We start from the raw sequence: 27,630 nt of genomic DNA, 5'->3' as shown, positions 1-27,630 counted from the left end.
TATGACACCTGCCTGGCCATACAGGAATCCAGGGGTTGGGGACTTAACTTCTCCGCTGGGCAAAGAATCAGACTAGTGGAGATTGCAGTCAGAAGCACAGGCTGGGTGTCTGAAAAGAACGTTACTTACTTTTCGCCAGTCATCTCTTCCCCCACCCTCAGAATCACCCAAGCTGTTTCCTTCCACTACTACCCTCCAAGAGGAAAGATACAGAGCCCCATATTACTTGAGGAGGGTTATTGTGAGAAAATAAGAAGAACTTGCTGGATCAGGCCAATGGCCCATGTAGTCCATCATCCTTTTCTAACAGTGGCCAACCAGAAGCCTGTGAGTAATGCACAAGCAGAACCTGAGCACAAGACCACTGGTCCTTTCAGTGGCTTCCAGCAACTGGTGTTCAGAAGCATTACAGTCTCCAACCATGGAGGCAGAACATAGTTGTAATGGCTGGTAGCCATAGTAGTAGAGAAGACAATGGCCAGCAGAAAACTGATTAACTCACCCCGCCATGGGCCTGCCCTCCTTCTGCTATAGGAATCTCTCTTATTTCCTCCATTTACCAGCAGCTCTGCATGGCGATAAGATCTTTGCTGTTCATCTGCTGTCACTAAATGAGTCATAGAATTTAGGAAACAATCTGGCAGGCAGAAACCTAGAAGCTTAAGTGGATTTCAGGAATCTCTAAATCTACATTTAAGCTCTATCAGTAAACACAATATGTGATCAGTGTTTTAAAGATCAGCACACTTAATAAGGCAAGGGCAGACTGACCTGGCTTCTATAGTGTTTGCCATTGTGTTTCTTCTGGCATCTTGATGGAGAAGGTATTTTCTTCCAGTTTATCATCATTAGTCTTTCCATTTGCATCAGACTTAATTTCCCCCTTCCATTAGGCTTGTATGCTAAGGGAACATAGTTCAAAGTAGCCTTCTGGAATCTCATACAGTTTTGAACAGTCACCAAAAAATATAGTGATTACCATTAATGTTTTGTGGAGACTGAGTCTCTTGGGGAAAAAGAAGTGTTGTTTGGAGTGTAGTAACTGTTAAAATAGATTTTGACACTGATCCACCATTTCTGTACTGTGTTGACATACTTAACTGTCCTTTTCATCAGCCTCAGGTGCTGATAACTGCTGGATATGATTTCTGATTCTTGTCATTAGAATAAGAAATATTGGTCATCTATAGCAAGAGGATCCAGTTGATAATGTTAAAAACTAGTAGCCTTGTATCCAGTGTTGCTTGGGAATTCTAAGAAACAAAAAAATCAGCACATTTTTTAAATCAGTGGTTAAAGATCAAGTGGTTTTGAAAGGTTTAGCCTGCCCTCTTGGTTCAAAATGGTGTCCATTTGTACCCAAACATAGAGGAAAACCTCTCTGGTCTCAGGAATCATCATTCAAAATGCCCTTTTATAGACAAATTATTCTGCCTTCAGGCATTACAGAACCCTGACTACATATGAGGTGCAGAACTTTTAAGTAGGGATGAGAGGAATCAGTCCATGGTAGGGCTCTTGTGTTCTTATGATATAGATTGCATAAAGGTAAAGGTAAAGGTGCCCCTGCCCGTACGGGCCAGTCTTGCCAGACTCTAGGGTTGTGCGCCCATCTCACTCTATAGGCCGGGGGGCCAGCGCTGTCCGCAGACACTTCCGGGTCACGTGGCCAGCGTGACAAGCTGCATCTGGCGAGCCAGCGCAGCACACGGAACGCCGTTTACCTTCCCGCTAGTAAGCGGTCCCTATTTATCTACTTGCACCTGGGGGTGCTTTCGAACTGCTAGGTTGGCAGGCACTGGGACTGAGCAACGGGAGCGCACCCCGCCGCGGGGATTCGAACCGCCGACCTTTCGATCGGCAAGTCCTAGGCGCTGAGGCTTTAACCCACAGCGCCACCCGCATCCCTTTAATAGATTGCATAGGCATGTACTATTCTAATTCGGCCTGTAGCTTTTTGGATAATGTTGTGAATGGCCTTAAAGACCCGCGACACACTGGTCACATCCATACCATAATTTTAAAGCGTATGACTTGTCTCCAAGAATCCTGGGAAGTGTAGTTTGTTGGTGCTGCTGGGAATTACAGCTCTGTGATGAGTGAACTACAGATCCCAGGATTCTTTGGGGGGAAGCCATGTGCTTTAAATGTATGGTGTGCATACGACCACTGGGGGGGGGAGGTGTTTAACATGGATAAAAAGTACATGAAATCATCACTCTTGGGAGGAGTCCTCAACTTACACTTTGCTAACTGAAATAGGTTTTAGTGAACAGCTCAAAATCTGAAAACAGGTAATGACATATGAACGGGTATAATACGTTCTGACAGAAAACTGATTTAAAGCTGCACTGTTGAGCCTTGTGTTATTTTGGAAAAGGTCTGTTGCTTATTTATTAGAATCTATGGACACTTGGAATTTAAGCATGCTGTCCTAGAGCGCTGATCTAATAAGCAGAGGGAGCTTAGCGATCCAAACCCAACACAAACTCATTTAAGACTGAATTATATTGTTTGCGGAAAATCTCCTGATGTCTTATGATCTGAAATCAAATGACAAATGTAATAAAATGTAGGCCATTTTCAATACTAACAGACAGCGGAGCAAATTTTTCAGCAGTTGTCCATCAACATAGCTCAGTTGCTAGAGCATGAGGCTCTTAATCTCCAGGTTGTGGGTTTGAGCCCCACATTGGGCAAAATATTCCTGCATTGCAGAGGGTTGGACTAAGATGACCCTCCTGGTCCCTTCCAACTCCACTTCTCTATGATTCTATGATTTGCTAGAACTTTGGCACTGTTGATTTTTGAGACAGGTCACCAGGGGCACGTGAATGTTGAGGGCTTAAACAGATGTCTCATGTAACAGCTCTTTGCAGCTTACCTGTGATTTCTAGCCTGGTCTACATACGCAGTAGAACGAAGTGAGATTTCTGGCATAGCAGAATAGTCTGACTGTGGGGGATTGCCTTTCTTTGTTATTGCTCTCCCATATAACAAGCTTCATCCAGTTAAGAACTAGCATGACAAGGGAAAAGGTTCTGTCCCTGCTTATTTCCTGCTGCATTAGTTTTCTGATTGTAGAGTGTCTTGTTAGAGTAATGGAGCATTCTTTTTTCCCCTTTTTAAAAAGTGATTCTCCATCCATAAATTGAAATAAATACAGTCCATCCTACCACCTTAAAACTTTTCCACTGCATTTCCACCTCACTTTGCTGCATGTGCAGACAAGTCCCAAGTCCCATTGAAACACAGAAGTAACGTTTATAGACTTAAGTGGATTTGCAGGGAACCAGTGCATCTTGTCATGTTGTTTTTCGGCATACTAGATACGTAAGTAGTGCTGGATTGGCTCTGTGCCAAGCAAAATTCATTCAGGATTCTGCTTTTCCTACACTTGATTCCTCTAAGTTTACCACTTAGACACTTCTTCACTTACCTAGAGCCGCATAATAACATTATACTGCATCCAGTGGTGGTGGTTGGAAGGCATCTAGGACAGGGCTGGCCCAAGACATTTTGGCACTTGTGGCGAGCCACAAAATGGTACCTCCCTTCCTGTTAGGGAAGAAGGGTAAATGAAGATCTACATCAGTAACAAGGGAGGAATAAATATCTACCTTGGGATTTGCTGCCCCTGTGGATCCTGCCACCTGAGGCTGCTGCCCCACCTTGCCTCATGGGTGGGCCACCCCTGATCTAGGAGACCACTAAGCTATACTGTCTAGCCCACCATGAAGTCCTGGCTCTGCTCACATCACTCCCTTTTGCTGAATAGCAATGGTGCAGCAGCTCCTACATCTCACCCTAAATGCTTATATGTAATTCAACAACTCACAGGGTTTATATAGGATGTACAGGGTGAGTCCTTTAAAAGAGGCCCTGTGGATACAGAGTACACATGTTCCACTTGTATAATTGCAGCATATCTTCATTGCAACTTCCTTGTTTCTCTGGGCTGTTAGAAGAAGACATCTTCTGCTGAAATATAGGTGAGTCAGTGGGTGAATGAGTGAGTCATAGCAGCAGCAGGCTCTGACACTGAGAAGACTGGAAGTGGGTTCCTTTAGCTATTGATCTTCAGCAGGCTTCCTCATACTCGGCCCTCCAGATGTTTTTGGCTTACAACTCCCATGATCCCTAGCTAGCAGGACCAGTGGTCAGGGATGATGGGAACTGAAGTCTCAAAACATCTGGAGGGCTGAGGTTGAGGAAGCCTGATCTTGAGGGCTGCTGCTACAGTCACTTGGAAGCTTATTAGTATATAGTGGCTGACTGAGAGAGGCTAATTAATTAAAATGAAATTCCTTTTAAGCCACTTCAGCATGAATGAAAAATTCCGTAAATATTTGCAAGTGAAGACTGATGTTTACAATGTCCTCAACACGATTTCTTTCAACACAGTTCATCTTGATGTATTGCTAGGTCTGAACTCTTCATTCTAATATTTTCTAATATATTTTCAAATTGATGAGACGCGACTCTAAGCGCTAGCCAGATGCATCCCTCATGCCCTGTCTAATAGCTTTCCCAAACCTATTACACATCAAGAGACTAAGCTTCTCAGAAAGCCATAAATAACTCAGAAGATGGATGCAGAATTTAAATCAGAAAACAAACTGCAATCGCTGCATGTGACCGAGAGTATGGAAATACAGAAGACATGTAGGAACATGGGGCAACATAATGAAATTACGTGTCCTAAAAGCTTGCAGTGTCTGGACACTGAACCGTATGACTGGAAAAGGCCGTCACATTGAGCTCTGATCAGCAATAAATACATCAGCCTCCCAAATATGACACCATGGAATCTAAACAACTCTGTATCACAAGCAGAGAGCTTATCTTCCTAAAGGACATTCGGATTAAGTCCTTCTGAATGACATAAGACAGTAAATTAAGCCACAAGCAAAGAACCCCAGGATTAGAAATCATTCAGATTTCAGGAAAATTTTCTTCTTTTTCCACCCATTTTTTTAAACTGATTTGGCTCAGATTATAATGGAGCTGCAGGCCAGCTGGCAGAAATTTAATAGGATCTCCTTTAAGAGACACTTTAGGATAGTCATATGTGACCCAACTCTACAGAGAGACCCAGTCTGGTACAGTGGTTAAGGTGTTCGGCTAGAAATCTAGTAGAGATCTGGGTTCAAATCCCTATTTGGCCTCACTGCATGACGGTTTAGTATACCTCAGCCCAATCCACTTCACCGCGTTGTTCTGATGACCCGCTTCAGGAGATGCAGAGGAAATGCTTTTGAATAAGCAATGCAACCCAACTCCACAGAGAAAGCCAGTGTTGTACAGTGGTTAATTGGACTGGGAATATAGAGATCTGGGTTCAGATTCAGTCTCACTGCATTACTGGTTTAGTCAGTCTGCCTCGGTGCAGCCCACCTCACCAGGTTGTTGTGAGGGCAAAGGGCAGTAGCCCATCTATGCCACTCTGTGCCCATTGGCAGAACAATGAGATGAAATACAAATAACAGTAACTCCTTAGCTCTTTGGGATGCTCACATGCTGTACCTCCCAGACAAGCTGGACTCCTCCAGATAAGTCCCTCTTTCTCTATTTCCACTGTTTCATTCAACTCTGCTCTCATGGCTGCATTCAACTATTGTTGCAAAAGGCTTTATCCATGCGGAAAAAGTAACACTGGGGCTTCAGTAGCTAGCTTTCTTTTGCAATCTTGTTTTATCAAGAGCAAAGGACAAGTTGACAAAGGCATCAAAGTATATCAGAAGTGGCCTTTTGCAGTTCTTGAATTACTGGGGGCACCTGCTCTGACTACCTTTTGTAGTGGTCCTCTTAGCTACTGTTCTTAGAAGGCTACCAAGTGGCATGATTTTGGATAAAACCTGAGGAAGTCAAGGGCCCAGAGTCCCATAATTTGAGAACCGACCTGTTGTTGATTGCTGAGTCTCAATGCCACTTTTTGGATGAAAGTGCTCTATTTACTACATATGCAGTGTCCGGATGGATGTGTCTCTCTAAAAGCATTACCTTTAAGAAAGAGAGATGTGGACATTTTGATAAGATAGGATCACCTGCATAGGGTACTTCATATGGTATATACACTTTAGCTGGCATCCATTTGGCCTGCCCCATGGTACTGTTTTCAGAACCAGAAGTTTCGTAGTAGCACTAGGTGATGTTGATATATCCCATGCCTTACATTGCAAAGAGAGATTAAGAGAGAGATGGGGCCTAAATCATTTGACAGGTGGTTCTCCGCATCTGTGTATAGTGGCCATGTGTCCTTCTTTACAGAGGACATTCCTCTATATGGAGGGCTGTCTAAGAACAGTCCTCTATTTAAAGATGTCTTCTAGTGGAAGAGCTGTCTGGTTTAACAATAAAGAGAGAGCAGGGGCATTGAAACTGACAATTGATATCACCGTGGTGAACATTCTGAGAAGACACATAGGTTACCTTGTCTTCCTCATCATGGTAACGTGCATTTGTGTTTAAATGATAGTCATTCTTTATAAACTTGCTTCTATATATATATAAACCAACATACGTAAATTGTATACAAATCTGTGCCCTATTTTGCTCCCCCCCCCCTTTTGGTGATGTATAAGTGGCCACCCTAATCTGCGCCCAATAGGTCCATGGAACAAACAAACACATTTTTAGATAATTGCATGTCTCCTTAGACCCAAATTTTCTCTTGTAATGATTTCTGGAGCAGCTGGCTGTCAGTCAAATAGAAGAAACTAAAGTTATCTACCAAAAGACACTGTCGAGTTCACAGAGGCTGTTTATTTTCAGTTTTTAGAGACAGATATGTTTTGGTTTGATAAAGTCCCATCATGACTGAAGAGCAGTATGTACAGAGCTCTGTGTGTCTGTCAGTCACCGCAGTGCTCAACAGGCTATGATCAATAAGAACATGAAGAGGGTGTCTTGAACACCAGCTGAGAGACTCATTCAGTATACAAAGGACAAGTCATAGAACATATTGACCCATGCTTTAGGAAAACAGTCTGGGGAAGATTTAGGGACCTTACATTTTGGCTGGTACATAAGGAACATGCAGATATTTGCTTTCTTCTTACATGCAATTCTTTTGTCTCAGTGCTTCATTTGTGAAAAGTAGGTTTTCATGGCTCATATCAGCTTGGAAGTTTCAGGCTGAGAATGCCCATCCAGCCTTTTTCCAAAATGTATAGAGCCTGATTATTGATGCACTTTCCCCCATACTTAGTTCCCCCTATTTCATATTTTAAACAGGAATCCTGAGGTCTCGTGAGAGTTTCCTTTTGATAACTAGTCCATTTCTCCAAAACAGTCATACGTAACTTTGGAAATCAATTCTAACTTTTAGAAACAGACCACCACTTAATGTTTATAATTACAAGAGGAAGGATCAGGAAAGGCAGGTTATCGTGACCTTTGAAGGATCCAGCTAGCATCTCTCCAGCACTTTAGCTGGCCTCTAGGTCTACTTATTTGTTAGCTCTGCAGAACTTCAGAGTGAAGGAAAAAAATTCTAAAGTGTGAGTTGTTGGTAGTAGCTTTTGGAATTTTGGCTCGTTGTGCCTGATGCCTGGTGATTTAGGAGGTCCATGTACTCAATATATCTGATTTATTTGTAGCTCACAGTCCGTGGCAGTTGCTGAAAGATTCCAACAAACACCAGGCATGGAAAATCCTTTTGGATCTTTGCACCGATATTCTTGTTTGCTTGCTTACCTATGGCATTCATATGGTTGTCTGTCTACAGTTTAATGCTTTTCTGTTTGTCTGACAGGTAAGCTGCAAAGTGCTTCAGTTTTTCCACCAATACATGATGGGCTGTAACTACTTCTGGATGCTTTGTGAAGGCATTTATCTTCATACTCTCATTGTGGTGGCAGTATTTGCTGAAGAGCAGCGTCTGCACTGGTATTACCTCTTGGGTTGGGGTATGTGGCATTTCCCCTCCTTCCTGTTCTTTAATTTCTTCTGTTCTTCTTTCTTCTGGTTTCCAGTGGCTGGAAGTGTGAGGTCCCCTAGGCCAGCTGGTGACGGCCTTGCAGAGGGAGCAAGGTTTTGGTTTTTTTTCTGTTAAGTATTAGGCAGTGCTCCTGATGAATCATAAAACTTAGTACTGATATTCTACTTTGAAAAATATTTGATTTAAGAGAAGACGTAAGACACTTACAAATTTACTGGTACAAAAGCCCCCCCACAGAAATTGGAAGTTAAGGCACCTGGGCTTAAAAGTCTGTGTCCTTTAAGCAGGACCTTTATGCACACTACAGTTTGAAAGTTTGTGCTTGCATAAAATCATTAATTTGTTTATATAGTATTATTATTATTTTACAATATATTTACAAATATATAAATGCACACACACCTACAGATCAACACATAGAAAAAGGAAGGGAAATGCTAAAGCCAGGTCTTGTGTATTGTTAATCGCAGTGTTCCTAGCAGTGATTATAGTTCAACAATACATTGCGTTTTATTGCACCAACAAATAAATGCCATTTATCAATAAAGCAGTTGCTAACTTATCTTCTTTTCCTTACTCCAGAAGGGTTTTCTTCTTGCAGTCTGCATACTTTATAACCGTGATCACTCAGTGTGCAGAACCAGTGAGCTGGCCAGAAATATAGGGGCCCCTGAGAAATAATCACGCCTGGTTGGAAGCATGAGGAGCAATGATTCCCTTGTCCTTTTTAAATGATCCCTGCATGCTATTCCCAGAAATGGTGCCTAGGATGGGTTGAGGTGGGAACAGTGGTGTTCAAGGAAAGCCTTTGCATTAGATGAATTGCTTTTTAGATGGATTGTCAGAAGAATAATCTCCTAGAGGTTACCACAGCTTCCAGCTATAGTAACTCCCTCCCATAGCATGTTATGCCCCACGTGAACCAACTGGAATCAGCTTAGCAAAATGGCCTCTCACGTTACAGCAAATAGATTGTGCATCTCAGTAAGTGGGCCAAATTGCATAGTATGCCCAAAATATTTATTTTGACATTGGGTCTGATATATTTGACTAAACACCTTGAGACAGTAGCTGGCTTAATCTTGTTTTTGGTGCATTGTGGTAATATGCCAACCCTGCATGTATTTTAACATGAATCAATATCCATGAGAAAGCTAATTGGGAGAAGACTAAATGAACTATCTGAATTTTATTAAGCAGAGCTGTTAAAAATGCAAAACTTATTCCTGCCATACTTCCATGGCAGACAAACCATTGCCTGTTTTGCCTTTGTCATACTGACAGCTTTGCACATTACAATTTCACTTCAGTAGATGTAAAACCACTCAGGTGGAGCAAGAAAGCAAGAGTTATCAGTGTTATCTGAGGCTGGAATTAGAACTGCATGCAAGAAGAATGATCTTGTTTTTATTCAAGCAATCTGAATACAGATTGTTTCCATAAAACTTTCAAACGTCGCTCCAATATCATCAGCAGTAATGACATATCACAGACATTAACATACCAGAATGCTGATGTTTGGATAAGTTTTGAAATCATTTGCAAGCCTTCACCCAAAATCCACATAACTCAACTACGTATTGTTTTTTTATCGAAAGCACATTCTAGTTTTGAAATGTTTATACACTAACAAAAACAAAGTGTAAAAAAGTTACGCTGGCCGTGGTTTTTTGAAATGTGAAATTAGACTCCAGTCCTTTATATGCTTACCTAGGAGTAAGTCCAACTCATCTCAGAGTAGACGTGTATAAAATTGCACTCTCAGAATCATTTTCTGTCTTTATTCTCAAATCAGCCCAGTTACCGTTGCCAATTCCGATGAATTTATTTTCAGTTACAGCAAAAAGAGAGCAGGGCTCATTGCTTAAACCTGAAGAATACGAGAAGGCATAGACTCGGCTGAGAAGTGATGCTAAACCATGGTTTAGCATTATGGGGACAAGCACGCAGCAGCCTTGGATTCACACGCTCCCATCTCCTCCTCCTTTACAAATGACAGGAGGTGATTAAAAGTTTTGGCCTTCGATTTTGAAGGAACCAGAGTTTCTTGAGTCATGCAAACCCAGGGACGGTGGTTTGTTCTGACTTGTTAGTTAAAACAAAGCAGGACCAAGCCAACTGTATTCATGTAAATAAAAGCCAAAGAACCCTGTTGAATCAAACCAAAACTCCATCTATTCCAGCATCCTATTCCCACAGTGGCCAACCAGATACCTATGGAAAGCCTGCAATCTGGCCATTAGTCCAACAGCAGTCTCCTCTCTCCTATTCCCCAGTGGCTGCTTTTCAGAGGCAGACCACCCTCAGAACTGAAGCCATCATGATTAGTAGCTACTGATAGCACTGTCTCCCTAATTTGTCAAATCTCCTTTTAAAGCCATCTCAGTTGGTGGTTGACATCATCACTACATCTTGCAGTAGCAAATTCCATAGTCTTTGTGCTCTGTGGTGAATGGCAGAAAACCTTAACAGCAACACTTTCTTCAAAGAACTAAAGTCCTATGAAGCACATGTATACTTGCAGCACTAGCCATTTGCCTTGGAAACCATTTGAGGCAGGGAGCATGCTTTCAAAGTGTAGAAGACTTTGGCAATCTACTGTATTGGCCTGAATATAAGCCGCACCTGAATATAAGCCGCACCTTTAAAATTGGAGGGGGGGGGGAATACCTGAATTGAAGCCACTCCATTCCTGGCTGCTCCTGGCTGCACACTAGGCAGGGGGAGGGGGAGCTGCGCTGTGTTTCCCCTTCCTCGCTCTCTCCCTTCCTGGCCTTGGGGGAAAGGATGGGGGACTATGCATGGGGCGGGCGCCGCTTTGCAGCGCTCCTGGCGCTGTTTGCCCCATGCTCCTGGCTGCATACTATAAGGTCGCGAATATAAGCCACACTTTAACTATTCACAGTAGGAATTTGGGGGGAGGAAAGTGAGGCTTATATTCAGGGCAATACGGTATTTAGAGGCATACAGCTCTGAACCTTATTATAGAAAAGAATAGCTCTTAAAACGAGTGGCAGCAGTTTGCTTTAAAATGGCAGTGTTTTGTTTTTAAAAAACCAGATGGAAATCAATAACCAAAGAAAGTATTCCATGCTCCACTACACCTCACCCCCCAAATGTTACTATAATCAATATCTGTAAGCAGTCCCTCCAACTGAATTCCCTGACATTTATTTATTTTTAGTTATTTCAGCATTTTTGGAGGCTTACCTCAACCAGAGCAATGAATTGAGTGCAAAAACTTTTCACTCCTTCAGACACCCTGAGCCTGTACTTAATGTGACAGGGGGCAAGCTTGTCAGGGCAGTGTTAAAATAAAAATGCTTTGGAAAAATAACTGTATGTATGTGCTTGTCAGCCTTAACTCCATGGCTTGCCTCAGCCAGCAGCACTAAAATCTCTCACACTGACAAGGCATATTCATTACAAGACTCGCTTGTAAAGGTTCTTTCGTACAGCCAGAGTGAGAAATATATTTACAGTCAGTGGTCAAGTTACCCTGGCTGCATGCACAACATACATTTAAAGCACAAACAATGCTGGGAACTATAGTGTGCTGGGAATTGTAGCATGGTGTGGGGTAAACCACATTTCCCAGGATTCTTTGGGGGAAGTATCTTGCTGTGCCTCTCTCCTTTAGTAAGAACCAACAGGTTCTGGGAAGCTGCAGGTTCCTCACACTTTAAGGCCTTCATATGTAGTAGCTGTCTTGTGGGAACATTCTTTATCACATAGCTGCTACACTTTACACACAGAGATAGGCTTGTTATTCTCTAATTCACATTTCTTTATGATTTTCATAAGGTTTTGTCAGCCTAACATAGATTGCATTACAAAAACTGAAATGTGATGCATATAATTATCCATTCTAGGGTTTCCTTTAGTGCCGGCATCAATTCATGCTGTGGCAAGAACCAAATACTTCAACGATAAGTAAGTATCATGTTTGTTCTTTATAGTTTACTTAGCATTTCTTTATAAAAACAAAGCAATTTTGCTCTTTTAGTAAATGGTTTTTTTCCTCTCCTTCCAGCTGCTGGATTAGTGTGGACACTCACTTGTTGTATGTTGTTCATGGGCCTGTGATGGCAGCTTTATTGGTGAGAAAATCATTTGCTATTGCATTAAGAGCACTGTATTATTATTATTTTGCCTATTATTATTATTATTATTATTATTATTATTATTATTATTATTGCCATATTGGCCCGGATATAAGCCACACCCACAAATAAGTTGCATCTTTAAAATTCAGCGGCCCCTTCGGCCCCACACTCCCAACTCCCAGGCTGGTTCCTGGGGGGGGGGGAGCGCTGCTTTGCCGGCAACCTAAGGTCACAAATATAAGCCACACTTTAACTTTTCACAATAGGAAATTGGAAAGAAGTGTGGCTTATATTCGGGCCAATACGGTATCTAAATCCAAGTAAATGGTACTCAGAGTAGACCCACTGAAATAAATAGGCCTAAATTAGCCATGACCATTAATTTCAGTTGGTCTGCTCTGAATCACACTAACATTGGATACAACCTGTTATTTTTTCTTATTTTTATTTTATTAATGATATTATTAATGATTACAGTTATGACTTAGTATTTTTATCCCCCTTTTCTGCATGGCACCCAACACTGCTAATAGCAATAATTTAAGATTATTTAAATTTTAAAGTAACACGGTAATGTAAAACTATTTCTGAGCAAACCTGGTTAGAATCAGACAGGTGCACTGCCATCCTATGTGTGCTTACTTGGAAGTAAGTGCATAGGATTTCATTCTGAGGCTATAAGCCTGCACACACTTAGCTGAGAGTAAGCCCCCATTGAAAACAGTGGGGGCTACCCTATGCATGTGCAGATGTTTTCATGGGGGGGTGTGTCTTTTAAGACCTTCAAAAAAACATGTAAAGGTCAGGCACATGCAAACTTGTTCCCACCACTGCTCACTTAGTTAAATGTCTGAGTAGGGCCAGGTAGGACACCTGTCTGAAGTCCTGGAGAGCCACAGCTAGTCACTGTAAAGCAGGGATAGCCAACATGGTGTGCTCCAGACACAGTGGATACTCGGCTTGCAAACGTGATCCGTGTGGGAGGCATGTTCACAACCTGCAGCACACACAGGTTGCAATTTGGAGTTCCTGCACATGCGCGAGTGCCGAAACCCGGAAGTAACCCGTTCTGGTACTTCTGTGTTCGGCGCAGTGCGCAACCCAAAATCGCACAACCTGAAACGTCTGTAACCCGAGGTATGACTGTATTGGACTACAGCTCCCATCATTCCTGGCTGTTGCCTCTGCTGGCAGGGGCTGATGGGAGTTGTAGTGCAACAACACCTTGGCTGCCCCTGATGTACAGCTAGATTTGAGCTAGGTTTTCTAATATAAGGCCACTTCCTGTGTTCCTAACGCAATCCATGCAAAGATGGAAACGGAACTGTGTAAAGAAACAGTTTTTGTGGCAGGCCTCAATTCTCTGCACGCTGTCTTGAGCATAATATGAGCAAGTGTTTCCTTTCCTTCCTTTCTGTATAATCATGCTGTGTCTCCTCTTCGCCCCACCACCTTTCTCGTGCCTCCTTGGCTGAATTTACTCGGCTTTCTCAGCTTTTTCTTATGTGTTCTTCCTTCAGCTCCTTTTATTATCCTTGCAGCTTGATACGTCAAATTGTTGTCTTGTTAATTGGCCCCGTGTGATCTTTTGAAGGAGCTGACTCATTATTTTGGTATATTTGTAGTTCCTGGTTGACTCCAGATACCTGGAAAGCACGGGTGGCAGCAGGGAGCTTCTCAGTATGCCACACATGGTTTCAGCAACATGATTGTATTGATTATGTGGTTATATATCTATAGATCTATAGCATTAGGCCAGCATATTTTAGCCCAGTGGTTTTTGGTCCTTTCAAATGATGCAAAAGTCATCTCAGAGACAGGATTAATATTCAGGAGGCAGGGAGGAACTAAGGAACTTCCAGATGGGAGTGGATCTCTTACATTTAAAGATGAAATTATTATTTCCTCCTCCCCCCCCTTTTTTTTTTCCTAACTAGAAGAGGGAGAAAGCTTTGTTGCTGCTTCAAGTAGCATATTGGCTGCCCTCAGGAACCCAGAAGTTTTCCTTCTGAAATTTGGTAAATAAGGCCCTGTGTGAACAACTCTATTTAATGTGTTTGTATGCCGTTTTTCATCACTTCAAAATAACCTTAAAGAAATTTAACACAAGACTAAATAAACCACATAATTAAAAATCACATAACAAAATAGAAGTAATAGTATGATGTCAATAACAGAACACAGACATAAAACCAGCACTATAATACAAGACAGACTCAAGGTTCAAAACCATCTATTCGGGGGGGTCAAGTTCGTCCAGGGGGTCCGGCACACTTCCTCCGCGCAGCTCTGCTCTTCCCCCCTGGAACCTTTGACTCCAGCAGAGTAAACACAGCAGAAGAAGAAGCTTGAACGTTCTGTCGTGTGGTGGCAATAACTCAGGCTGACACGCAGCTCTCCTTATCTTAAAGTCTTTATTGCTGTACAAATCAACACATCGTAAATCTTCCCGGTGAGACGCAACTCATGTTGCTCCTTTCTCCATGAAGCAAACACGCAGACTGAAAAACACACGGAGAAATCCACGCCCCTTCCGTGTTCTCTGCCCGCCCTCAGAATGTGAGGCGTCATCACTCAGAACTCTTAACCCTGTCAGTTCTGAGCCCCCTCAACACCCCCTCTCGAATCACGTTCTGAGAGGACTTCTGAGTGTTCAACACCTTCCCCATTGCCTTCCGCCCCTTCCTGGCACCGTTGTTAGGCACCTGTTGAACCTCACAAACCTCAGGTTCGCACTGTGCGAAACCAACCCACGCATTTGTGACCTGAAACCTCTCAGGTGGAATTCCCTTTGTTGCCCTTGAAGACCGCCTGGGCACAAACTGGGGTGCTCCTCCTGACCCACTGGGGCCAGCTTGTGCGTCTTCCTCATCAGAAGACTCCCCCTCTGACTTGACACGTCTGTGAGCTTTCTCCATTATGCGCACAGGAGATGAGGGCTCACTCTTGGACACTCCCTTAACAACCTGTGGAGACGCCCTACTCTGTTCAGGGACCTGGTCTCCACCAGCAGGTTCGGGCTCTGGCTCTCTTTCCTCCTCAGCGTCAGACAGACAATCTGAGTGAACGTCAGAGCTCGCTTTGCGCCTAGCCCAGCCATCATGCTCAAAGAACTCAGCCTGTTTACTGACCAGAAGCTTGGTCTGATCACCTTCTGGGTATGCGAATCTCCACCCTTTTGTCGCAGGTTCGTACCCACAGAAGATCATTTCCTGGTACTTTGGACCACCTTCTTGCTGCAACCACTTTGGTACAGGCACCATGGCCCTGCAACCAAAAGTGCAAAAGAAATGCACAAGCGGCTTCTGCCGATGAAGCAGGAAATACGGGGTGTCACCTACCACTGAATTGTAGCACCTGTTCATCGTGAAATTGGCCGTTTTTACCGCCTCCCCCCAAAAACTGTGAGGCAAACCAGAGTCATCCAGTAGAATCTCGGATGCTCGAACCAGGGCTTTACTCCTCAGCTCTGCCACGCCACTCTCCTGAGGAGAAGTCACCTTGTGACGTATCCCCCTCTGGCGAAAGAAACCCTTTAGAGCAGACCCAGTGACCTCAGAACCACGGTCAAACTGGAAACCTTGCACCTTGGTGGAGAACCTCTGTTCCACCTCTGCAACCCAATCTTTGATCAGTTGCGCTGCTTCCTCCTTCGTTCTCAGCGTGAACGCCCATGCGTTCCTTGTAAAATCATCTGTCAGCACCATCAGCCACTTGGCCTTGCCCAGACTTGGCTGTGGCATACTTAAAAGGTCTGCATGCACAAGCTCAAAAGGCTTTGTGGTGACCCTCTCCACCCTGGGATGGCTAAATCCCTTGTTTCTGGCTTTCCTGCAAGCCTTGCACTTCAAAGGTTTACCACATTCTTTTACCTTGCAACCTTTGGTGCACTCTGATAACAACTGGACGTCCTCACAGGACCCATGTGACATCCTCTTGTGCCACACGCAAGCACACGACACATGAGTGTGGTCAGTGGCTTTCCCCTCACCCTCGAGAGGTGATTCCAGAACAAAGAGGTTGTTCTGATCTCTTTCAACACGTACCAGTTGCTCTCCACCTCTGGAAATTGTACAAACATCATTTTCAAAACTCACAGAATATCCCTCCTGTAAAAGAGAAGGTACAGACAGCAAGCAATGCTTTATCTCAGGGAGAACATGAACCTTCAATTCAGCCTGTAAAAAAGAGACAAACAAGTTAGAAATATGGGTTACACGGCCCTGTGCACCTGTAGCAAATCTAACAGTTTTCTCAGTTGAAACAGCTTTGCAGTTCCACATTTGTCCATCAGGTGGCGCTGTGACCAGATGGGCATTCGCAGCTGAGTCAACAACCCAACGTAGGACCCTCCCCCCACTGGAGTTGTCCTTCTTTGTTGCCTTAGCAACTGACTTGACCTTGGAGCTCTCGCTGCAGGTGGTGTTGTCCAAAACCGCCATCGCCGCAGACAGTTGAAAAACGCTCTCCTCCCCTTCCGGCCGACCCTGGGACTTTCCACGCTGGCCTCTTCTCCCGGGCTGGTTCCCATGGGAAACGACCTTGGGCGCATCCTGCCTTGGCTCTCTCGCTCTCTGTGGGCAGTTGCGACGCAGGTGTTCAGCCGAGGCACAAACAAAACATCTCCTAGTGGAAAACTTTGCAAACGTGCCTTTGGTCTTCGCTGCCCCCCCAACCTCTCCAGCAGCAATCCTCCTCGAGGCTGCTCTGCCGTTCGGAAAATGGCTTTTGGCTTCTGCTGTGGTTTCTCTGCAAACCCCTCTCAGCTCCTGCCAAACAGCCTGGGCACTCTCAAGACCCTTGGACTGGCCTTCCTGGCCTGCATCCCCAAACTTGGGTGCACAGCCTCCAGAGGAACAGCTTGCCTCTGCTTTCCTCTTCCCAGCTTCCAGCAGCTTTCCAGCATGCAGCTCACACGTAGGGGCATTCCGGCAGCCCTCCAACACAGTCCCAGCCCCCTCTGGGCCTTCTGGGCATTCCCCAGCTTCTGTGTAGCATCTGGCCCCCTCTGGGCCTCCAGCCCCCTCTGGGCTTCTTAGTGCTTCCTCAGAGCAATTCTCAGCCCCCTCTCTGGGCCTGGCTCCCACTGCTTTCTTCAGTGCCTGCCTTCTCCCGGCCCAGGGCTTGCTCCCGTCCACCTTATCAAAAGGGATTGACGACTCCTAGCTGTCTGCCATCTCTCCCCGGGGGCCCAGCTTACTTACAGGTACCTCCCGGTCCGGCAGATCCTTCCCAGCGAGCTCCTCCCGGCTGGCTCCAGCTACTCCTTAGCTGGCCTTTGGCTGCTGGCCTCTTTGCCTGCAGTTTCTCTTTCCCAGCGTCTCATCTGCTGGCCTTTGGAAGCAGTCTCTCACACGCACGAACGTTGCTTATCTTTATTGCTGGTCTCCCATAACCTATTCGGGGGGGTCAAGTTGGTCCAGGGGGTCCGGCACACTTCCTCCGCGCAGCTCTGCTCTTCCCCCCTGGAACCTTTGACTCCAGCAGAGTAAACACAGCAGAAGAAGAAGCTTGAACGTTCTGTCGTGTGGTGGCAATAACTCAGGCTGACACGCAGCTCTCCTTATCTTAAAGTCTTTATTGCTGTACAAATCAACACATCGTAAATCTTCCCGGTGAGACGCAACTCATGTTGCTCCTTTCTCCTTGAAGCAAACACGCAGACTGAAAAACACACGGAGAAATCCACGCCCCTTCCGTGTTCTCTGCCCGCCCTCAGAATGTGAGGCGTCATCACTCAGAACTCTTAACCCTGTCAGTTCTGAGCCCCCTCAACACCATCTAACCCAAGTCTCCAAAAGTGATAGAAAATAAATTTAATTTTTTTTTAAAAAAATGTGCCCAAAATGTCTCACAACAGCATACCAAATGAACAATAATAAATATAAGAGTTCAGAAAACATAAAGGTAAAGGGACCATTAGGTCCAGTCGTGGCCAACTCTGGGGTTGCGGCGCTCATCTCGCTTTATTGGCCGAGGGAGCTGGCGTACAGCTTCCGGATCATGAGCAGCGTACGAAAATGCCGTTTACCTTCCCGCTGGAGCAGTACCTATTTATCTACTTGCACTTTGATGTGCTTTCGAACTGCTAGGTTGGCAGGAGCAGGGACCGAGCAATGGGAGCTCACCCCGTTGCGGGGATTTGAACCGCCGACCTTCTGATCAGCAAGCCCTAGGCTCTGTGGTTTAACCCACAGTGCCACCTATTCAGAAAACATACTCCCTAAAAATAACCAGACTGAGTTGTACTCAGTGTGCCGCTAAGACTGAGGTTCCATCATTGAAAAGATTTCTCCTTGAGCAACACAATCTTCTCCCCCATCTCTTCCCCCAACACACCCACTAAACCTGTTCCGAATATGATTTGGGGCTGGTGTGGGCCACACAGGAGTGAGGAGAAGGAGGAAATCCCCTTACGCTAGCACTAAGAAGTGCACTAATGCAAAGCATTAGTAAGTTGAATACTGCCCAAAGTCAATAAATAGAGAAAGAAAATCTATACAGTATTATCTAAAACAATACAAAAAAAGCTAACCTAATTCAACAGCTTGGAACTGAAAAATAGAAAGAATGGTGTCCAACATAGAAATAAAATGGTGGTATACAAAATTGGAGGGGGGGCACTATTCCCATAGGACCTTCCACGAAACCTCACCACCCGAGCAAAAGGTAGGAATGGCTGGCCTTAATATGGATTGTAGCTGCTACCGCCAAGCAAAGCTCTTGAACTGGCTACCACGAATCCTGAAGCTGTTCCATGCCTGTGTATTATTTCCTGCCTAGATTTTGATAGCAACTGTTTCTAATAGGATTGGAACTGGCAAGATTGGCCAAGTCAGACCATCTAGCTCAGCACAGTCTACACCAACTGGCAGGAGCTCTCCTGAGTTTCAGGGAGGAAATCTCTCCTGCCGACGATTGAACCTGGGACCTTCTACATGCAAAGCACCTTCCCCACAGCTTTATATACATAACCTGTGTGAGATCGGCATGTTGACACCCCAGAAGATTCAAAACGGGATGACCTGGTATTTAGCTTTTGCCTGCAGACATGTGCGTTATAAGCAGAAATACTCTGGCGATGAGTAAGGCGGAAATGGCGATGGAAGTAGCCTCAGTCTGTCTTCACAAAGTTAATTTAGCTTTCAGTTTTCCGACAGAGTTTTGATGCCTTTTTTTAAAAAATAAAACAATAATATATTTGGAGAAATAGTAGGTTGCTTATGGTAGTCAGGCTTCAATGACTCAATTCATTTACCCAGAATGGAAACGACACAGGATCGTTTTCCATGTAACGGTCTGTGAAAGAGGGCCGCTGTGCTTAATGCCATACTAAATTTTATCATCTGGATGGGAATACTTTGCATGCCCTCTGGCCTCTCAAGAACCACAACCAGCTCAAGATTTATTGCAGCAGGCTGATTCCCCCCCTCCTCCCCTCTGGGATCCTAAAGGCCAAGGTTGGCTGATGATGTGCAAACCTTTTCCTATTTCTGAACTCCACCACCACTACGCCCAAGCTTTATGCTTTGGTTACTCTGCAAAGTAAAGCCCATCATCTTTTTTAAAAGGAACTCTAATCACTTTCAGAAAAGAAACGAAAGAAAGGGAAAAAAACAGGTGTGATGATTGCTGGCTTCAAATCCTCTCCTTTACTATCTGGCTTGCTCATTACAGCGCTGCCTTTCCAAAAATACATTGGCTATGAGCTCAGAAGCCACTGAAGGAGAGATAATGGTACTTGGGCTCAAAGCAGACGTGTCTTTTCTTTTCTTAATTGGTGCAGTGTCTGTGTTGCTTCCAGAATCCTATGATTTCGGCTTAAGCAATCTGAGGAACTGAGCTCACAAAACCAGTACGGGGCCCTGATTCAGGTTGTGATTCCAATGGGTATCTGCTGTTTGCCCCCTGAATGAACCATTTGCTGTAAAACTGCATACTTGGGAACAAATGGGGCAAGGGGATTTTAAGCAGGAAACTAGTACAGAGCCACTGTCCAGAAAAGGAGTCCATTCTGGATCAGGGTGAATCTGTGGTCTAAACCACTGAGCCTCTTGGGCTTGCTGATTGGAAGGTCGGCGGTTCAAAACCCCGTGATGGAGTGAGCTCCTGTTGCTCTGTCCCAGCTTCTGCCAACCTAGCAGTTTGAAAGCCTACCAGCATGAGTAGATAAATAGGTTCCGCTCTGGCGGGAAGGTAAACGGCGTTTCCGTGCACTCTGGCTTCCATCATAGTATTCTCTTGTGCCAGAAGCTGTTTAGTCATGCTGGCCACATGACCTGGAAAGCTGTCTGTGCACAAACGCCGGCTCCCTTGGCCTGAAAGCCAGATGAGCGCCACAACCCCATAGCCGCCTTTGACTTCACCGTCCAGGGGTCCTTTACCATTACCTTATTACTGCTCACGTGCTTTGTCATCAAAATAAAGTAGACAGTTTAAGCACCTGTTTTTAAAACAAAAACAAACCAATAATTCTGCCTTTATACAGGGGCAGAGACCTTTTTGTCCTTCTTGCTCAGTTCTCTCCACACCACTGGTCTTCAGCTGATGGGTTGGGATCCAGTGGATCACAGCCTGATCCAAGGTGCAGGAGCACTACCACCAGTATGGTAAAAAATTAAGAAATGAGTCCTCAAGTGCATATTTGGCTTATGAGTGAGTCCTGGAAAAAACTGAAGATGCCTGATCTACACTAACCAATAGTGGATTTTTTCCAGGATTTCCAGGGAGTTCCTTTCCAGGGAGTCTCTCCCAGCCCTACCTGCAGATGCTGAGGATTGAACCTGGGCCTTCTGCATGCAAAACATATGCTCAGTCACTGAGCTGTAGCCCTTCCCCTGAAAGGCGCTTAGGGACTAAATGTGTAGCTCTTTGAAAAGGAATTTTTGGTGCTGGGGGAGCAACCATCCCATGCCAAATAGCAGAGGGTAATTTTAGTTGGAACAATTACACCAGAAAGCTTGCGCCTTCCTTCCCATCAACTGTTGTCCTGATTCCCACCAATTGCACCACACACACACACACACCGCTAATTAATGTTAGAAAATGAAATTACTCAACCGCAAATGACATTTCTAGTGTCACAAGTAGTTTGGCCCTAAGGTGGCAGGAATTTTTGAATAAGCACCAATTACGAGCATTCCTCAGCAACTTAAAGACTATAAAATTATAATCGCCCCCACACCGCACACACATGCCTAAGCATTGTTTCAGTGCTGAAGGGGGAGAAGGTGTACATTTGTTCTCTGGTTTCTATATATGTGTTTTAGTTTCTAATGTATCTGTGATTAAGTGCGGCACTTTTAGCAGAGAGCTAAGCTTCAGAAAGACACTTCAGATAACATGGTGTGGAGCAGAGAAAGGAACATTTTTAAACAGTGTTATTTTTTAAAAAAATACAGGAAAAACGAGAACAATTTATTCCTTCTGAATATTGGAGAGGGTGTAATAGAGGAACAGACAAGGGTGGCAAAGGACCTGCCTCTACATGGCTTTCTTCTCCAGATGTCTCTATTGCAGCCTTCCTCAGCCTTGTGCTCCCCAGATACCTAGAACTACAATTCCAGTCAACCCAGCCACCATAGCTAGTGCACAGGTGTTATGGGATTTGTAGTCTAACGACTTCTGGAAGGCACCAGCATGTGCCTTGCCTCCTTACAGCCTTTGGCCTCATTGACTGGGGACTATCCCCTGCTAAATACACTCAGTTGTTAGTTCTACGTTACCTGCATTTGGACAGTCGGCAACATTTTTCACCTTCATCCAACCAAGGAGGATTCATCCTGAACCAGATGCTCTACTGCTCCTGTTGGCTATTCCCCAGTGATCAGTCGACAGGGATCAGGGAGCATCCAGTTCAGGGATGCCGATAATATCTTACAGGCCATAAACTCAGTCCGGTCCTGAGAATAAAACTTGCCAAGTCCTAAAATATATGACCTAGGAAACTGGACCATTGGTCCATGTTATTTTCCCTTTCTCCCAGCTCTAGTCTTACTATTTACTTTTTAAAAGTTCCAGAGGGTCAGCTTCATGTTTGAATCCATTTAATTTTACATATCAGTGATATGAGTTATGCACCGTTTTCATGTAATGCAATTTCAATTGATCTCATTTCAAAATGTCTGTGGAAACAAAATATGTGTGTGCGCGATATTTTAATGTTTTACAAGTTCTGTTTTTTTGTAAATAAAATAAATCTAAGATTATGGTTGACTAATAAAGCATTTGTTCTTACAGGTCAATTTTTTCTTTTTGCTTAATATTGTGCGAGTTCTAGTAACCAAGCTAAGAGACACTCATCGCGCCGAGTCCAACATGTACATGAAAGCTGTCAGAGCCACTTTAATCCTTGTGCCCTTATTAGGAATTCAGTTTGTCATTATTCCATGGAGGCCAGAAAACAAGCTTGCGGGCGAAGTATATGATTACATCATGCATATATTAATGCATTACCAGGTATGGGTCTGGTAACACTATGGTTTTTATGTTGTGGTTGTTATTTTTTTTAGTTAGGTATGTAAAGATGGGGGAGAAATTTGTTCAGATATCTATCCAATTTGCATTTGCTTGAACCGACATGTGAACTGAATCACAAGTATCCCTCTTCAATGTGTACTTCTCTGAATTTTGTGGTGCAGTTCACCAACCAAGCAATGCACACCAAGTATTAAGTCAAAGTGCACGCAAAAATACCTATCTTAGTGAAAACAACATACAGTGGTACCTCGGGTTACATACGCTTCAGGTTACACACTCCGCTAACCCAGAAATAGTGCTTCAGGTTAAGAACTTTGCTTCAGGATAAGAACAGAAATCGGGCTCCGGCGGCGCGGCGGCAGCAGGAGGCCCCATTAGCTAAAGTGGTGCTTCAGGTTAAGAACAGTTTCAGGTTAAGAACAGACCTCCAGAACGAATTAAGTACTTAACCCGAGGTACCACTGTACAAAAAAAAAACAAAAAACCCCCACTGAATTAAGGGAAATTGCTTGTAACTTGCTATCCTGATAGTCTCCCGAGTTAACAAAGAAGCTACAAGGGGCTGAAAAAGAGACTGCCTGTTGCCATTTAGAAATGTAATAGCGTTTTCTCTGCAGAATAACATCCTCATCTGGAAAATAACACCATGAAGTATCCCCTACCAGGTTTCCCATACTAGAAGTGGCTCTGAACTATGAGAGTCAATTCATCTCTAGCTCTTTACATCATCTACCCTCTTTATGAGATTGTCCTTATCACATAGCAGTTTCAGTCAGAGCATTTGATGAGGATCCTGCCTCACTGTTCAGTAAGCTCATAAATGCTTTAGTAGCATGAGCTAGTTTTGTTGCAACAAACGGGGCAAAATTGCCATATGAAGAAAGTGGACAGCTTAAAAATAAGTGGTAAAAACAAAGTGGTCTGAGATCCACCTCTCTATACCCAGTTCAAATCCTATGGCTCCGCATTAGGAGGCTTGAGGAGTTCTGTTTTTGTTAATCTTGATTCAAACTGACCGGATCTCTACCTCCCTGATGTGTGTGGAGATGGGAACATAATTCTCCTTAGGACTCTGCCCTTCTCTGTATTTTGTGATACAAAATTCTTCCTCAAAAAATGGTCCCTATAATGTGGTTTTTGAAAAACACATATTTTAAGATAAAACACATTTAGAAACACAAATATTGAGATAAAATATGCACTTCATTGGCATTTTGTGATAAAATAGAATTTATTTGTGCAGGATTTTTTTAAAAAAAATGATTACTGTAGAAACTGAAAAGAACAAAGAAATGAACAAGCACGTGAAATTGGCGTGGGTTGGAAATAGATTGCTCCATCTATCTGCAGTTACACAGGTGGTACTTAACAAGAATAAGCAAAAACAAAGTAAGTGAAGTTGCATTATTCAGAGACAGGTATTTAATTAGATACAGATATAGAAATGTGGAAGACTGAACTCAAGTTTGGAAAAACAAGACACTTGAGAGAAATCAAAATTAACACATTCGCCCAACCCTGTTTCTTCATTTAGATTACATTACAGATAAATGGTATATATTAATTAAGGCACAGGAAGCCGCCTTTGTAACAGGCCAGACTACTTGTCCGTCTAGCCTACTATTGCTTAATTAGACATCTTTCTCCTCAGCTACTGTCAGAAGCAGCTCATCAGGTGAGGCCAAGCTGCTTATGCTAGCTTCACAGCAGGTGGGTCACTATTGGTTATTGGGAGGGGCAACAGGGAAGTCAGCATGGTGCAAACGCACCAGCAGGAGTGCCAGATTGGCTGTGCAGGTGTTTGTACTGCAGCAAACTCTACACCAGCTCATTCCTCCCCCTTTGGATAATCTACCTGCTGCGAAGCCAACATAAGCAGCCCGGTCTCACCTGGCAAGCTGCCTCTGAGAGCAGGAGATGAGAAAGATCTGCCTGCCTGGCAAGCCACTTCTGCTTGCTACCTGAGATGCCAGGGATTGATCCTGGAACTTTCCACATGCAAAGCATGTACTCTACTACTGAGCCATGGCCCATTCTCAAACAAATTTATATATTAATGAATTAAATCCTTGTTAATTAGGATTTATTAGTAATTATTGCTATTGACTTAAATAAGTGAAATGCAATACAAGCTGGGCAACTTAAACTAAGTAATAAGGCACAGTCTTTATATGGTGGTTTAGAACGTTCAGTCCATTTCATATACTTTAGCCCAAGCCAAATGTAATGACAAAGCATAGTTTTATCACTGAGTGAGCAAGTACAAACCTTGGCGGAAAAGTAATTGCGTGTGCTGCCATAATTCCATTATAATGTGGATGTTAGTGCATGCATGGAAGTTGGGTGCTCACAATCCCAATTCTGCCCAAGGCAGGGGCGTAGGAAGGGTGCGGGGGGGTGGCTCACCCCGGGTGTCACCTTGTCGGAGGTGACAAAATGGCCGGCAGTACTCACCACAGGGCCTGCAGTGCACCTGAGCCATGCACCTCAGGTGCCCACAGGCTCTGTGCTGTCCGCCCACTGCCTCCCCTCAGCTGTAGAGCGGCTGAGGCCCCGCGCCTCGTCCCTCGTTCCTCCCTAAGCACACTGTGAGTCCCAGGGCCTCAGCTGCCCTACAGCTGGGGGGGGAGGCAGTGGGTGCAGAGTGGACGAGACGGGGGCGCGGTGCCCATGGGGATGGCTCATCCCTATGGGCGCCACTTGCCCCGCCCCTATGGGCAGTTCGCCCCAGGTGCCTGAGAGGCTTCCTCCGCCGCTGCCCCTAGGTGCTTATATTAGCATCTGAATGTGGTTTTTCGCTAATGAAAATGGTGACACGTCATTCCCTAGATATGTGTGAGTCCCGACTGCAGATTTACTGCAACATAGCTGTAACATAATGTGGGAGCCTGACAACAACTTACTGTTGAAAAGCACTGCTTTGTTGTGGGGTTGTTGTTGTTGTTGTTTAGTTGTTTAGTCGTGTCCGACTCTTCGTGACCCCATGGACCAGAGCACGCCAGGCACTTCTGTCCTCCACTGCCTCCCGCAGTTTGATCAAACTCATGCTGGTAGCTTCAAGAACACCATCCAACCATCTCATCCTCTGTCGTCCCCTTCTCCTTGTGCCCTCCATCTTCCCCAACATCAGGGTCTTTTCCAGGGAGTCTTCTCTTCTCATGAGGTGGCCAAAGTATTGGAGCCTCAGCTTCACGATCTGTCCTTCCAGTGAGCACTCAGGGCTGATTTTCTTAAGAATGGATACGTTTGATCTTCTTGCAGTCCATGGGACTCTCAAGAGTCTCCTCCAGCACCATAATTCAAAAGCATCAATTCTTCGGCGATCAGCCTTCTTTATGGTCCAGCTCTCACTTCCATACATCACTACTGGGAAAACCATAGCTTTAACTATACGGACCTTTGTTGGCAAGGTGATGTCTCTACTTTTTAAGATGCTGTCTAGGTTTGTCATTGCTTTTCTCCCAAGAAGCAGGCGTCTTTTAATTTCGTGACTGCTGTCACCATCTGCAGTGATCATGGAGCCCAAGAAAGTAAAATCTCTTACTGCCTCCATTTCTTCCCCTTCTATTTGCCAGGAGGTGATGGGACCAGTGGCCATGATCTTCGTTTTTTTGATGTTGAGCTTCAGACCATATTTTGCGCTCTCCTCTTTCACCCTCAATAAAAGGTTCTTTAATTCCTCATCACTTTCTGCCATCAAGGTTGTGTCATCTGCATATCTGAGGTTGTTGATATTTCTTCCGGCAATCTTAATTCCGGCTTCGGATTCATCCAGCCCAGCCTTTCGCATGATGAATTCTGCATATAAGTTAAATAAGCAGGGAGACATTATACAGCCTTGTCGTACTCCTTTTCCAATTTTGAACCAATCAGTTGTTCCATATCCAGTTCTAACTGTAGCTTCTTGTCCCACATAGAGATTTCTCAGGAGACAGATGAGGTGATCAGGCACTCCCATTTCTTTAAGAACTTGCCATAATTTGCTGTGGTCGACACAGTCAAAGGCTTTTGCATAGTCAATGAAGCAGAAGTAGATGTCTTTCAGGAACTCTCTAGCTTTCTCCATAATCCAGCGCATGTTTGCAATTTGGTCTCTGGTTCCTCTGCCTCTTCTAAATCCAGCTTGCACTTCTGGGAGTTCTCGATCCACATACTGCTTGAGCCTTCCTTGTAGAATTTTAAGCATAACCTTGCTAGCGTGTGAAATGAGTGCAATTGTGCGGTAGTTGGAGCATTCTTTGCCACTGCCCTTCTTTGGGATTGGGATGTAGACTGATCTTCTCCAATCCTCTGGCCACTGCTGAGTTTTCCAAACTTGCTGGAATATTGAGTGTAGCACCTTAACAGCATCATCTTTTAAAATTTTAAATAGTTCAGCTGGAATACCATCACTTCCACTGGCCTTGTTATCTGCAGTGCTTTCTAAGGCCCATTTGACTTCACTCTCCAGGATGTCTGGCTCAAGGTCAGCAACCACACTACCTGGGGTGTATGAGACATCCATATCTTTCTGGTATAATTCCTCTGTGTATTCTTGCCACCTCTTCTTGATGTCTTCTGCTTCTGTTAGGTCCTTACCACTTTTGTCCTTTATTATGGTAATCTTTGTACGAAATGTTCCTTTCATATTTCCGATTTTCTTGAACAGATCTCTGGTTCTTCCCATTCTGTTGTTTTCCTCTATTTCTTTGCATTGCTTGTTTAAAAAGGCCTTCTTGTCTCTCCTTGCTATTCTTTGGAAATCTGCATTCAATTTCCTGTATCTTTCACTATCTCCCTCGCATTTTGCTTGCCTTCTCTCCCCCGCTATTTGTAAGGCCTCGTTGGACAGCCACTTTGCTTTCTTGCATTTCTTTTTCATTGGGATGGTTTTAGTTGCTGCCTCCTGTATAATGTTGCGAGCCTCCACCCATACTTCTTCAGGCACCCTGTCCAGCAAATCTAAATCCTTAAACCTGTTCCTCACTTCCACTGTGTATTCATAAGGGATTTGGTTTAGATTGTATCTTATCGGCCCAGTGGTTTTTCCTACTTTCTTCAGTTTAAGCCTGAATTTTGCTATAAGAAGCTGATGATCTGAGCCACAGTCAGCTCCAGGTCTTG

General features: G+C 44.2%; 1 protein-coding gene across 1 annotated transcript in view; it reads left to right on the top strand.

Moving 5' to 3' along the window:
• CALCR (calcitonin receptor) overlaps positions 1–27,630 on the top strand; it is a 157,779-nt gene that overhangs the window by 111,367 nt on the left and 18,782 nt on the right. The window contains exons 8-11 of the mRNA XM_053409814.1: positions 7,757–7,910; positions 11,815–11,875; positions 11,976–12,042; positions 22,288–22,506. Of these exons, the coding sequence (XP_053265789.1) occupies positions 7,757–7,910; positions 11,815–11,875; positions 11,976–12,042; positions 22,288–22,506 (501 nt within the window). The remainder of the gene's footprint in view (positions 1–7,756; positions 7,911–11,814; positions 11,876–11,975; positions 12,043–22,287; positions 22,507–27,630) is intronic.

This window comes from Podarcis raffonei, chromosome 12 (genome assembly GCF_027172205.1).
Source record: "Podarcis raffonei isolate rPodRaf1 chromosome 12, rPodRaf1.pri, whole genome shotgun sequence".
NCBI lineage: Eukaryota > Metazoa > Chordata > Lepidosauria > Squamata > Lacertidae > Podarcis > Podarcis raffonei.
The sequence above is the reverse complement of the archived record's forward strand: the minus strand, read 5'-3'. Positions and strand labels throughout refer to the sequence as shown.